This window comes from Pristiophorus japonicus, chromosome 20, assembly GCF_044704955.1.
Source record: "Pristiophorus japonicus isolate sPriJap1 chromosome 20, sPriJap1.hap1, whole genome shotgun sequence".
Classification (NCBI taxonomy): Eukaryota; Metazoa; Chordata; class Chondrichthyes; family Pristiophoridae; genus Pristiophorus; species Pristiophorus japonicus.
The window spans coordinates 92,794,738-92,807,875 of record NC_091996.1 but is presented as its reverse complement, the minus strand read 5'-3'; the positions used below and the strand labels follow the sequence as shown (position 1 = coordinate 92,807,875).

General features: G+C 53.8%; 1 protein-coding gene across 1 annotated transcript; it reads right to left on the bottom strand.

Annotated features, from left to right (window-relative positions):
- Positions 1 to 287: 287 nt before the first annotated feature.
- LOC139232689 (beta-enolase-like) lies at positions 288 to 6,811 on the bottom strand. The gene is made up of 7 exons (XM_070863164.1): positions 6,749 to 6,811; positions 4,786 to 4,874; positions 4,299 to 4,394; positions 3,443 to 3,501; positions 2,505 to 2,574; positions 2,259 to 2,392; positions 288 to 534 (listed from the first exon to the last, which is right to left on the bottom strand). Exons 2-7 carry the CDS (start codon positions 4,868 to 4,870, stop codon positions 304 to 306), a joined length of 675 nt encoding a protein of 224 aa, XP_070719265.1. The 5' UTR covers positions 4,871 to 4,874; positions 6,749 to 6,811; the 3' UTR covers positions 288 to 303.
- Positions 6,812 to 13,138: the final 6,327 nt, after the last annotated feature.

The following is a 13,138-nucleotide window of genomic DNA, read 5'->3' as shown; positions in this document are numbered from 1 at the left end:
GGAGGAGAAGGGACCAAGTGGGGAGGGGGGAAGGAGAAGGGACCAAGTGGGGAGGGGGGAAGGAGAAGGGACCAAGTGGGGAGGGGGGGGAAGGAGAAGGGACAAGGGGGGAGCAGGGAGGAGAAGGGACCAAGGGGAAGGGGTGGAGAAGGGACCGAGGGGGGGGGAGGGGGGGGGAAGAGGAGAAGGGACCAAGTGGGGGGAGGGGGTTGGAGAGGAGAAGGAGACACACGGAGACAGAGAGCAATGAGACGTTAGTGAGCCTGGGACATTAGCCTATTGGGCAGGGACAGTGCCACAGCTTTACGTACCTTCGTTATTCTCCAGGATGTTGGGCGCGAAGCCGCCCTCATCCCCCACGTTGGTAGCATCCTTCCCGTACTTGGCCTTGATGACGTTCTTCAGGTTGTGGTAGACCTCGGCTCCAATGCGCATGGCCTCCTTGAAGGTGCTGGCTCCCACCGGCAGGATCATGAACTCCTGCATGGCCAGCTTGTTCCCAGCATGCGAGCCCCCGTTGATCACATTAAAAGCCTGCAAGGACATGGGAGGGGGGTGAGGATGATGGGCCTGGATCACAGGAGCCGCGGTTACCACCCCCTACGCTGCCCAGGGTGGTGACTGTACTGGAAGGGGACTACCCCACCGTCCCAGACCCTTGTACCAAGGCATCGCCCCTCTGCCCAGAATCCCCAACTGCAGCCAAAGCCTCCACGGAGGGCAGAGAGCTGGCACCCACTGCCACTACCTCACTCCTGTCACAGCAATGAGTATCTTCCTCGCCCTGCCCACTGACCATCCCAAACACCTAATCCAGTATCTGAAGCGCATTCACCCCACCATATCTCCAGATATTTTCTAAACAGACGCACACTTAATTGTTAAAATGGAGCAGCAGAGAGCGCCTTATATTCTATCTAACCCCGTGCTGTACCTGCCCTGGGAGTGTTTGATGGGACAGTGTCGAGGTAGCTTTACTCTGTATCTAACTCCATGCTGTACCTGCCCTGGGAGTGTTTGATGGGACAGTGTAGAGGGAGCTTTACTCTATCTAACCCCATGCTGCACCTGCCCAGGGAGTGTTTGATGGGACAGTGTAGAGGGAGCTTTACTCTGTATCTAACCCCAGCCTCCACAGCTCTCTGGGGCAGACAATTCCATAGATTAACAACAAGAAATTCCTTCTCATCTCAGTTTTAAATGGGCCACCCCTTATTCTGAGATTATGCCCCCTAGTTCTACATACCCCTACAAGTGGAAATATCCTCTCTGCATCCACCTTGCCGAGCCTCCTAATTATCTTATACGTTTCGATAAGATCACCTCTCACTTCTGAATTCCAATGAGTAGAGGCCCAACCTGCTCAACCTTTCCTCATAAGTCAACCCCCTCATCCCTGGGATCAACCTAGTGCCATCTCTGAACTGTCTGCAATGCAAGTATATCCTTTCGTAAATACGGAGACCAAAACTGTCGATAGTACTCCAGGTGTGGCCTCACCAATACCCTGTACAGCTGCAGCAGGACCTCTCTGCTTTTATACTCTATCCCCCTTGCAATAAAGGCCAACATTCCATTTGCCTTCCTGATTACTTGTTGATGGGACAGTGCAGAGGGAGCTTTACTCTGTATCTAACCCCATGCTGTACCTGCCCTGGGAGTGTTTGATGGGACAGTGCAGAGGGAGCTTTACTCTGTATCTAACCCCATGCTGTACCTGCCCTGGGAGTGTTTGATGGGACAGTGCAGAGGGAGCTTTACTCTGTATCTAACCCCATGCTGTACCTGCCCTGGGAGTGTTTGATGGGACAGTGTAGAGGGAGCTTTACTCTGTATCTAACCCCCTGCACCTGCCCTGGGAGTGTTTGATGAGACAGTGTAGAGGGAGCTTTACTCTGTATCTAACCCCCTGCACCTGCCCTGGGAGTGTTTGATGGGACAGTGTAGAGGGAGCTTTACTCTGTATCTAACCCCCTGCACCTGCCCTGGAAGTGTTTGATGAGACAGTGTAGAGGGAGCTTTACTCTGTATCTAACCCCCTGCACCTGCCCTGGGAGTGTTTGATGGGACAGTGTAGAGGGAGCTTTACTCTGTATCTAACCCCCTGCACCTGCCCTGGAAGTGTTTGATGAGACAGTGTAGAGGGAGCTTTACTCTATCTAACCCCATGCTGTACCTGCCCTGGGAGTGTTTGATGGGACACCGGTCCCGAGTTTGTATTCCAGGAGAAGGAACGGGCCCCTTCCGCGGGGACTTACCGGGACGGGAAGGATGAGGTTCTTGTTGCCGGCGAGGTCAGCGATGTGGCGGTACAGAGGGACACCCTTCTCCTTGGCTCCAGCTTTGCAAACAGCAAGAGACACACCCAGAATGGCATTGGCCCCAAACTTAGCTAGAGAGAGAGAGACACAGTTAGCGATCGCTGCTCCGGACTCTGACCCTGTGCATGCACAGACAGAGGCCGCCGGCAATGTTTACATGCGGGAACGAGACAAATTACTCACATTTATTTGCAGTGCCATCGAGCTTCAGCATAATGTTATCGATTTTCTCCTGCTCAACCACGCTCAGTTTCTGCAGAGGGAACATTTAATATCTCAGGTTATTTGGCCTTAAGTGCAAGAGATAAACGTTAGAGTTGTGGTGGCTGCTCTCCCATTGGTCAGCACCCAGAGGTAATGAGCCACTTTGGTCAAGGCAGGGGAGGGAGCCATGATTGGCCGTAGCCCCCTCCCCCAGGTCAGGAGCACAAACCCATTCAGGGTTCCTGATCCCTGACCTGTGACCCCCTGGGGTAGGGGAGGGTTTGTGCTCCTGATCCTTGCACTGTGATTCCTGGGTTAGGGGAGGGTTCGTGCTCTTGATCCTGCACTGTGACCCCCTGGTTAGGGGATGGTTCATGCTCCTGATCCCTGCACAGTGACCCCTGGGTTAAGAACAGAGCTAGGAGCAGGAGTCGGCCATTCGGCCCCTCGAGCCTGCTCCAACATTCAGTGAGATCACGGCTGATCTTCGACCTCAACTCCACTTTCCCGCCCAATCCCCATAATCCCTCGATTCTCGACTCCAAAAATCTAGCGATTTCAGCCGTGAATATATTCAGCGACTGTTTCTGCAGGATGACTTCTGTCCCAACAGCAAATGCCTTTTCAGGCTGGCGCTTAAGATATTCCTTCGAAGCAATGTTGCGAATATCGGGTGGTGAATGCAGATTGAAAAAGGAGCCTTCGGAAAAAAAGAGAAACCCTCGAAGGCGCAACAATTGCAGGGATACGGGGAGAGAGCGGGATAACTGAAAGAGCCAGTGCAGACTGGATGGGCCATACTATTCTAATGACTCTCAGCCAGGAAATGCAGGGCCTGCAGCAGGCAAGGGGAAGCGGTTTGTGGTTTGCAATAAGGCTGGAGTCACTGTGGGTGGAGTGTGGGGGGGGGACATTACCTGCTTAATCACTTCTGGGCCCAGAGTCTTATTGATGTGTTCAACAGCTGTCAGGACCCCTGTGGAAACGAGAGAGAGAAATGAATGATGAGCCGGCCTGGGAGGGGGAGCTGGCCAGTAACGCCATGCAGCCCCGTCACTTGGCTGATTGATGACGACCTCTGGTCACAATGAAAGGCAGTGCAGATAATTTATTCCAAAGCTCTGGGAGCTCGCTCATTTACACATCGCAGCAACAGCATAGAATGGCACATCAACCGCAACAATAGGGAACTGACAGCACGTCAGGAGGTTAAAAAGGCATTCCTTTGGCGAATGGGAGGAGATACAAAGGTAGGGAGACAGATGGGCTGTCTTATCACTGGGATGGTGCTCAATGGCTGCAGTAGCAGCTGGCAGAGCCTGGGAATGAATGAAATGGGACTGGAGAATGGGGGAGGGGGAAAGAAACCTTGAAACACGAGGCCAGGAAGCCGACTTCTATTTATAACATCACTCGATGAGGGCCACAGGCCCATCCAGTTCGCCTTCTACCGGCCTGCTGGGTTGCCTGATAAGATACTGCGGTTGCTGAATAATCACAGCAATGAATCTCCAACAACTAGTCTACAGACACATGAACACACAACTTGTATATTAACATCGCAAGGGACTTCACAGCAGTGTTACAAGGTTAAAAATTTAACACCGAGCTTAGTGTAGGCGACCAAAAGCTTGGTTGTACGAGGGATCTTGAAAGGGGCGGGGGGCAGGATACGAGCGTCTCACTCTCTCACTCTCTCACTCTCTCACTCTCTCACTCTCTCACTCTCTCACTCTGTCCTGTGCAGCTCAGCGAGTCCGTCTGATCACTCACCTTTGCCGAGGTATCTGGATTTATCCCCATCACGGAGCTCCAGAGCTTCGTAGATCCCTGTGGAAGCTCCGCTGGGCACGGCCGCCCGGAAATGACCTGAGGGGGAAGAGCAGGTGTCAGCAGCACTCTGAAGTCAATCGGAGATATTACTGACTGGCCCAACAAGCTCCTCGCAGGGTCCAGGTACCCATCGCATCACCATATACACTCACCGCACCCCCATATACCCTCTCCATTTCTCCCCCCACCCACCCCGGCCACATACCCTCTCCATTCCATTCCCCACACCCTCTCCATTCTCCCCCCCTCCCCCACGAACCCTCGCCATTCCCCCCCATGCACACCCCCCCCACCCTCCATTCATCCCCCTCCCCACACCCCCCCCTCTCCATTCTTCCCCCCACATCCAATTTCTCACTCTCACCCCCAACACCCTATCCAATCCCAATTCCCCCAGATCCGCCCTCGCCCAGTAGGACAGGCTTACCTTTCGCCGTGTACAGATCGACCTCGACAGTGGGGTTTCCCCTGGAGTCCAGGATCTCCCGGGCGTGGATCTTTTCAATGGACATCTTCCTGTCATTTAAAAAAAAAATCATCAATTAATAACTCCAGCTCAGTAACCACCCACACCTGGGGGGGGGGGGGGGGCGCAGACACACAAGGGGGGGGATATCACAGCCCACACACCAGACGACCCCCACACACACACTATGGCTGGGGGGGGCAGCTGCAATATACAGCAATCTGACAAGCACGTGGAATGGTCCCCTCTTGATCCACACTGGGTAAACGGAGCCTCGACGGAGGAGAGGGGATGGGAGTCAGTCAATGCTCCTGATCATTGTTTGGCGACCCAGCAGATTGCTGGGGGAGGGGGAGCTACCTTCAGAGGCGGCCGGGGGGGGGGGCGGTCAGAAGGAGGGAGGGAGAGCGAGGTGGGGGAGGGGAGAGGAAGGGAGCACTCACTGACTTGGGGGGAACTCCAGCACGTGGCCTGGAGCCCAGCAGGAAGCAGCCCGAGAGAGACAGGAACCTCAAACACTGGCACTTTCTCCATTTTCAGCCAACCCGGGCACAGCTTAACGTCTAAATTCTCCAACCTACAGAGACCAGACTGCCCTCCGCAAAGAAACACAGCATTCGTGCAGGGTTCGAGTGCACAGGGGGTTAAACCCAAGCTCCTGTCCATCCCAGCAGCCACCCCCAACCAAACCAAGGCAGGATGTGGGGGAGCAAGGGAACAGGCAGCCCCTCATGGTGAGGCAAAGGGGGGGGCAATCCCTGCCACATGAAGATCCCAATTAAAACAAAAGGATTGAGACCCATTGGGATTAGCAGATGTCCATCAGTCACTGTGCTGTAGGGAGGGGGAAGGGAAGGAGAGAGACACTCAATGGTCACAGCACAGGAGGATCCCATGCGGCCACAACCCTCTCCCCGCCCTTTCCCCCCAAACATTGTTCTCAGATATTTTATCCAAATCCCTCTCCACATGGAAACACTCGCTGCGGATACAAGGGCTTCTCATATCGCCAGGGGCTCTCTTGCCAAATCATCTTAAAAGGATGGAGAAAGGAGAGAGAGAGAACGAAAAAGGAGAAAGGGAGAGATAGGAGATAGGAGAAAGGGAGAGAGAGAGAGAAAGGAGAAAGGGAGAGAGAGATAGGAGAAAGGGAGAGAGAGAGAGAGAGAGAGAGAGAGAAAAAAAAAGGAGAAAGGGAGAGAGAGAGAGAAAAAAAAAGGAGAAAGGGAGAGAGAGAGAGAAAAAAAAAGGAGAAAGGGAGAGAGAGAGAGAAAAAAAAAGGAGAAAGGGAGAGAGAGAGAGAAAAAAAAAGGAGAAAGGGAGAGAGAGAGAGAAAAAAAAAGGAGAAAGGGAGAGAGAGAGAGAAAAAAAAAGGAGAAAGGGAGAGAGAGAGAGAAAAAAAAGGAGAAAGGGAGAGAGAGAGAGAAAAAAAAGGAGAAAGGGAGAGAGAGAGAGAAAAAAAAAGGAGAAAGGGAGAGAGAGAGAGAAAAAAAAAGGAGAAAGGGAGAGAGAGAGAGAAAAAAAAGGAGAAAGGGAGAGAGAGAGAGAAAAAAAAAGGAGAAAGGGAGAGAGAGAGAGAAAAAAAAGGAGAAAGGGAGAGAGAGAAAAAAAAAAGGAGAAAGGGAGAGAGATTGAGAAAAAAGGGAGAGAGAGAGAGAAAAAAGGAGAAAGGGAGAGAGAGAGAAAAAAAAGGAGAAAGGGAGAGAGAGAGAAAAAAAAGGAGAAAGGGAGAGAGAGAGAAAAAAAAGGAGAAAGGGAGAGAGAGAGAAAAAAAAGGAGAAAGGGAGAGAGAGAGAAAGGAGGGAAGGAGGGAAGGAGGGAAGGAGGGAAGGAGGGAAGGAGGGAAGGAGGGAAGGAGGGAAGGAGGGAAGGAGGGAAGGAGGGAAGGAGGGAAGGAGGGAAGGAGGGAGCGGCTCGCCGTTACCTGTATCTCTGGCTCAAGGTGTCTCTCTCTGCCCCGCCGCTCCGCTGACTGTCGCGCGCCGCTTCCTGCTCCGGCTTTTATACCGCGGCTCAGGCCCCGCCCTCGCCCCGCCCACTGCCCAGGCCCCGCCCCCCGCCCAGGGACCCACCACATTTTCCATCCGCTTCTTCAAGCGCATCACAGGGACATCCCTCACTCCCTCCTCCCTCACCCCTCTCCCCCCATTCCATTACCTCCCTCACCCCCTCACCACCCACCTCTCTCACCCCCCACTTCCCTCACTGCCCCCACCTCGCTCACCCTCCTCTACCTCACCCTCCACACCTCCCTCACCGCACCACCTCCCTCACCCCTTCCCTCCACCTCCCTCACTCCCTCACCTCCTCCCCTCCCTCACCCAACTCACCCCCCATCTCCCTCACCCCCTTCCCTCCCTCACCCCCCACCTCCCTCACCCCCACCTACTTCACCCCCTCCCTCACCACCCCCACCTCCCTCACCCCCACCTCCCTCACCCCCCAACTCCCTCATCCCCCACCTCTCTCATCCCCCTACCTCCCTCATCACCACCTCCCTCACACCTCCAACTTCCCTTACCCTCAATTACCCCCCACCTCCCTCACCCCCCCATCTCCCTCACCCCATACCTCCCTCACCCCTACCTCCCTCACTCCCCCACCTCCCTCACCCCCACCTCATTCACCCTCCCTCATCTCTCCACCTCCCTCACCCTCACACCCCTCCCTCACCCCCACCAACGTACCCCCACCTCCCTTAGCCTCCCTCACCCCCACCTCCCTCACCCCCCCACATCCCTCACCCCCTCTCCCTCATCCCCCACCTCCCTAACCCCCCACCTCCCTCACCTCTCTAACCCCCTCATCCCTCACCCCCGCCTCACTCACCCCCACGTCCTTCACCCTCCCTCACCCCTCCACCTCCCTCACCCCCACCTCCCTCACCGCCCATCTCCCTCACCCTCCATGACCTCTCTACCTCTCGCATCCCCCCACCTACTTCACCCCCAACTCCCTCAACCTCCCACCTCCCTCACCCCCACCTCCCTCACCCCCCACCTTCCTCACACCCCCACCTCCCTCATCCCCACCTCCCTCACACCCCCAATCTCCCTCACCCTCAATCACCCCCCCACCCCCCACCTCCCCTCACACTCCACCTCCCTCACCCCCACCTCCCTCACCCCCCACCTCCCTCACACCCCCACCTCCCTCATCCCCACCTCCCTCGCACCCCCAATCTCCCTCACCCTCAATCACCCCCCTCACCCACCACCTCCCTCCCACCCCCCCACCCCCCTCTCTCCCCTCACGCCCCACCTCACTCACCCACCCACTTCCATCACCCTCCCTCACCCCCCACCCCCTCCCCTCCCTCACCCCCCACCTCCCTCACCCCACAACCTCCCTCACCCCCACTTCCCTCAGCCTCCCTCCCTCACCCCCCCACCTCCCTCACCCTCACCCCCCCACCACCCTCATCCCCCACCTACCTCACCTCAACACCCTAACCCCCCTCCTCGCTCACCCTCCACTTCCGTCACTCTCCCTTAGCCCTCCACCTCCCTCACCCCCCCACAGTCCTCACTCCCCACCTCCCTCACCCCCCACCTCCCCTCACCCCCTCATACCCCCACTTCCCTCACCCCCCACCTCCCTCACCCCCCCATCTTCCTCACCCTCCACCTCCCCTCATCCCCCTCATAACCCCACCTCCCTCACCCCCACCTCCCTCACCCCCACTCCCTCACCACCCCACCTCCCTTACCCTTCCATCACCCCCTCTCCCTCACACACCCATCTCCCTCACCCCCAACTCCCTCACGCCCCCACCTCCCTCATCCCCTCACAGCCCTCACCCCCACAGCCCTCACCCCCCCAACTCCCTCACGCCTCCACCTCCCTCATCCCCCCACCTCCCTCACGCCCCCATCTCCCTCACATCCCCACCTCCCTCACACCCCCCTCTCACCCCCCCCACCTCCCTCACTCCCCACCTCCCTCATCACCCACCTCCCTCAACCCCCCTCTCTCACGCCCCCACCTCCCTCACCCCCCCCACCTCCCTCACCCCCACATACCAGAGACCCTGTAAATGGTCCACCCCTTTCCCTTTCAAAACTGTGGTCATCATCCCCTCCTCAAATAAACCATCCCTTCATTCTACTGACCTTTCAAACTACCGCCCCATCTCCAAGTCGGCCCGGGCTTGATGGGCCGAATGGCCTCCTTCTGTGCTGTAAACATTCTATGATTCTATGAAGTCATGGGTTAGATAAGGTGGTTAAGAAGGCATACAAAATACTTGCCTTTATTAGTCGAGGCATAGAATACAAGAGCAGGGAGGTTATGCTTGAACTGTATAAAACACTAGTTAGGCCACAGCTGGAGTACTGCATGCAGTTGTGGTCACCACATTACAGGAAAGATGTGATTGCACTGGAGAGGGTACAGAGGAGATTTACCAAGATGTTGCCTGGACTGGAGAATTTTAGCTATGAGGAAAGATTGGAGAGGCTGGGGTTGTTTTCCTTGGAACAGAGGAGGCTGAGGGGAGACCTGATTGAGGTGTATAAAATGATGAGGGGCCTGGATAGAGTGGATAGGACGGACCTGTTTCCCCGAGCAGAGGGGTCAACAACCAGGGGCTATCGATTTAAAGTAATTGGGGGAAGATTTAGAGGGGATTTGAGGGGAAATCTCTTCACCCAGAGGGCGGTGGGGGTCTGGAACTCACGGCCTGAAAGGGTGGTAGAGGCAGAAACCCTCCCCACATTTAAAAAGTACCTGGATGTGCCCCTGAAGTGCCGCAACCTGCAGGGCTACGGACCCAGAGCTGGAAAGTGGGATTAGGCTGGGTAGCTCTTAGTCGGCCGGCAAGGACACGATGGGCCGAATGGCCTCCTTCCGTGCGGTAAATTTCTGTGATTCTGTGAGTAATCAGCCACTGCAGACTACAGTACGTGTAATTCCGAGGAAAATGTGGACAGTCCCTTCATGCCTCCGCCAGATTGAATGCAAAATGAAAGGTCATGGTTCAGTGGCAACTTACACAACTGCTGCAGACCTGCAGGCAGGCACGTAAAGCCTTTGAGTAATGTAATCCCTGTCCGCAAATAGCGGGAAAAGCAGGGCCGAGGCTGGCCTCTGCAAAAGCTCAGAGCGTCTCTCGTCCTCTCTCACACACGCTCTCTGTCTCTGTCTCCCACACTTTCTCTCTTCTGTCTCTCTTTGACTCTCTCTGTCTGTCTCCCACACTTTCTCTCTCTGTCTCTCTCTCTCTCTCTGACTCTCTGGCTCGCTCTGTCTGTCTCCCACACTTTCTCTCTCTGTCTCTCTCTCTCTGACTCTCTGGCTCTCTCTGTCTGTCTCCCACACTTTCTCTCTGTCTCTCTCCCACACTTTCTCTCTCTCTCTCTCTCTCTTCCTGTCTCACACTCTGTCTATCTCCCTATCTCTAGCTCTGTCTCTCTCTCTCTCTCTCGAGCCCTCAATCTCCCTATACACTGTATATGCCTCTTTCTCTGTTTGTCTCTGCCTGTCTCTCCCTGTCTCACTCTCTGTCTCTATCCCTCTGTCTCTATCTCTCTCTCTCTCGCTCTGTCTCTCAATGTCTGTCTCTCTGTCTGGCTCTCTCTGTCTCTCTCTCTCTCTGTCTCTCCCTCTCCCTCTCTGTCTGTCTCTCTCTCTCTGTCTCTCTCTCTCTCTTTCTCTGTCTGGCCTATTTCACGTTCTGAGCGTTTCAATATTCAGTGCCTGTATTACACTGCTTGTGCCACAAGATGTAAGGAGCTCTGAAGGTCAACAAATGTCAAAGCAAAAGTTCTGCAGCAGTTTAACAGCTCGAGTAACAGAATGAATCAGAGATAGGTGCTGGAGTGTGTCAGATCAGGAAGTCAGTTCACATGCAGGGACTTTGGCCCCTCCTTCCACAATCCCATCACCACCGTCTCCTAATGATAGATTTTTAAAAATGAGTTCCCGGGATGTATGCGTCGCTGGCAAGGCCGGCATTTATCGCCCATCCCTAACTGCCCCTTGAGAAGGTGGTGGTGAGCCGCCTTCTTGAACCGCTGCAGTCCGTGCTGTTAGGGAGGGAGTTCCAGGATTGTGACCCAGCGACGATGAAGGAACGGCTGATATATTTCCAAGTCGGGATGGTGTGTGACTCGGAGGGGAACATGGAGGTGGTGGTGTTCCCATGGGCCTGCTGCCCTTGTCCTTCTAGGCGGCAGAGGTTGCGGGTTTGGGAGGTGCTGCCGAAGAAGCCTTGGCGAGTTGTTGTAGTGCTTCTTGTAGATGGTACACACACACATACACAGGGAGAGAGACACACTCTCAGAGCGAGAGAGACATTCATAGAGCAAGAGAGACATAGAGCGAGAGACACACACACACACAGTATAATCTGGATAAGTGTGAGGTTATCCACTTTGGTGGCAAAAACAGGAAGACAGATTATTATCTGAATGGTGACAGATTAGTACAAGGGGAGGTGCAATGAGACCTGGGTGTCATCGTACATCAGTCATTGAAGGTAGGCATGCAGGTACAGCAGGCAGTAAAGAAAGCTAATGGCATGCTGGCCTTCATAGCGAGGGGATTTGAGTACAGGGGCAGGGAGGTCTTACTGCAGTTGTACAGGGCCTTGGTGAGGCCACACCTTGAGTAGTGTACAGTTTTGGTCTCCTAATCTGAGGAAGGATGTGCTTGCTATTGAGGGAGTGCAGCGAAGGTTCACCAGGCTGATTCCCGGGATGGCAGGACTGACATATGAGGAAAGACTGGATTGGCTTGGCTTATACTCACCGGAATTTAGAAGAATGAGAGGGGATCTCATAGAAATATATAAAATTCTGACGGGACTAGACAGGTTAGATGCAGGAAGAATGTTCCCGATGTTGGGGAAGTCCAGAACCAGGGGACACAGTCTAAGGATAAGGGGTAAGCCATATAGGACCGAGATGAGGAGAAACTTATTTACCCATTGAGTTGTGAACCTGTGGAATTCTCTACCACCAGAAAGTTGTTGAATCCAGTTCGTTGGATATATTCAAAAGGGAGTTAGATGTGGCCCTTATGGCTAAAGGGATCAGGGGGTATGGAGAGAAGGCAGGGGTGGGGTGTTATGTAGGAATAAAGAGTCTGACTGGATACTGTGAGCTCAAAGTAAAGTGTGACCTTCATCTTTTATTGCAGGTCTCCAGAGTGCCTCTCCAACCTGTGAGGCCTCCTTAAATATCTGTGCTCCCAAGGGATTATGTGATCCCTTGGGTCTCCAGGGGCTGAGCCCTCTGGTGGCTGTACAAGGTATATACAAGTTTACATATATAACATGGGGTACTGAGGTTGCATGGTCAGGCACTTTTTAAAAAAGGAGGGAGAGAGAAAACAGGGAATTATAGACCGGTTAGCCTGACATCGGTGGTGGGGAAAATGTTGGAATCAATTCTTAAAGATGAAATAGCAGCGCATTTGGAAAGCAGTGATAGGATCGGTCCAAATCAGCATGGATTTATGAAAGGGAAAGCTTGCTTGACAAATCTTCTAGAATTTTTTTGAGGATGTAACTAGTAGAGTGGACAGGGGAGAACCAGTGGATGTGGTGTATTTGGACTTTCAAAAGGCTTTTGACAAGGTCCCACACAAGAGATTAGTATGCAAAATTAAAGCACATGGTATTGGGGGTAATATACTGACGTAGATAGAGAACTGGTTGGCAGACAGGAAGCAGAGAATCGGAATAAACAGGTCCTTTTCAGAATGGCAGGCAGTGACCAGTGGGGTGCCACAGGGTTCAGTGCTGGGACCCCAGCTATTTACAATATACATTAACGATTTAGACGAAGGAATTGAATGTAATATCTCCAAGTTTGCAGATGACACTAAGCTGGGTGGCAGTGTGAGCTGTGAGGAGGATGCTAAGAGGCTGCAGGGTGACTTGGACAGGTTAGGTGAGTGGGCAAATGCATGGCAGATGAAGTATAATGTGGATAAATGTGAGGTTATCCACTTTGGTGGCAAAAACAGGAAGACAGAATATTATCTGAATGGTGACAGATTAGGAAAAGGGGAGGTGCAACGAGACCTGGGTGTCATGGTACTTCAGTCATTGAAAGTTGGCATGCAGGTACAGCAGGCGGTGAAGAAGGCAAATGGCATGTTGGCCTTCATAGCTAGGGGATTTGAGTATAGGAGCAGGGAGGTCTTACTGCAGTTATACAGGGCCTTGGTGAGGCCACACTTTGAATATTGTGTACAGTTTTGGTCTCCTAATCTGAGGAAGGACATTCTTGCTATTGAGGGAGTACAGCGAAGGTTCACCAGACTGATTCCCGGGCTGGCAGGACTGACATATGAGGAGAGACTGGAT

Excerpts from the sequence above, each read along its gene's own strand:
- LOC139232689 (XM_070863164.1), bottom strand. The coding sequence starts at position 4,870 with ATGTCCATTGAAAAGATCCACGCCCGGGAGATCCTGGACTCCAGGGGA. Across the intron at positions 3,502-4,298 it reads ATCCAGATACCTCGGCAAAG|GGGTCCTGACAGCTGTTGAA; the intron begins GTGAGTGATCAG and ends TCGTTTCCACAG. Across the intron at positions 2,575-3,442 it reads GCCCAGAAGTGATTAAGCAG|AAACTGAGCGTGGTTGAGCA; the intron begins GTAATGTCCCCC and ends TTCCCTCTGCAG.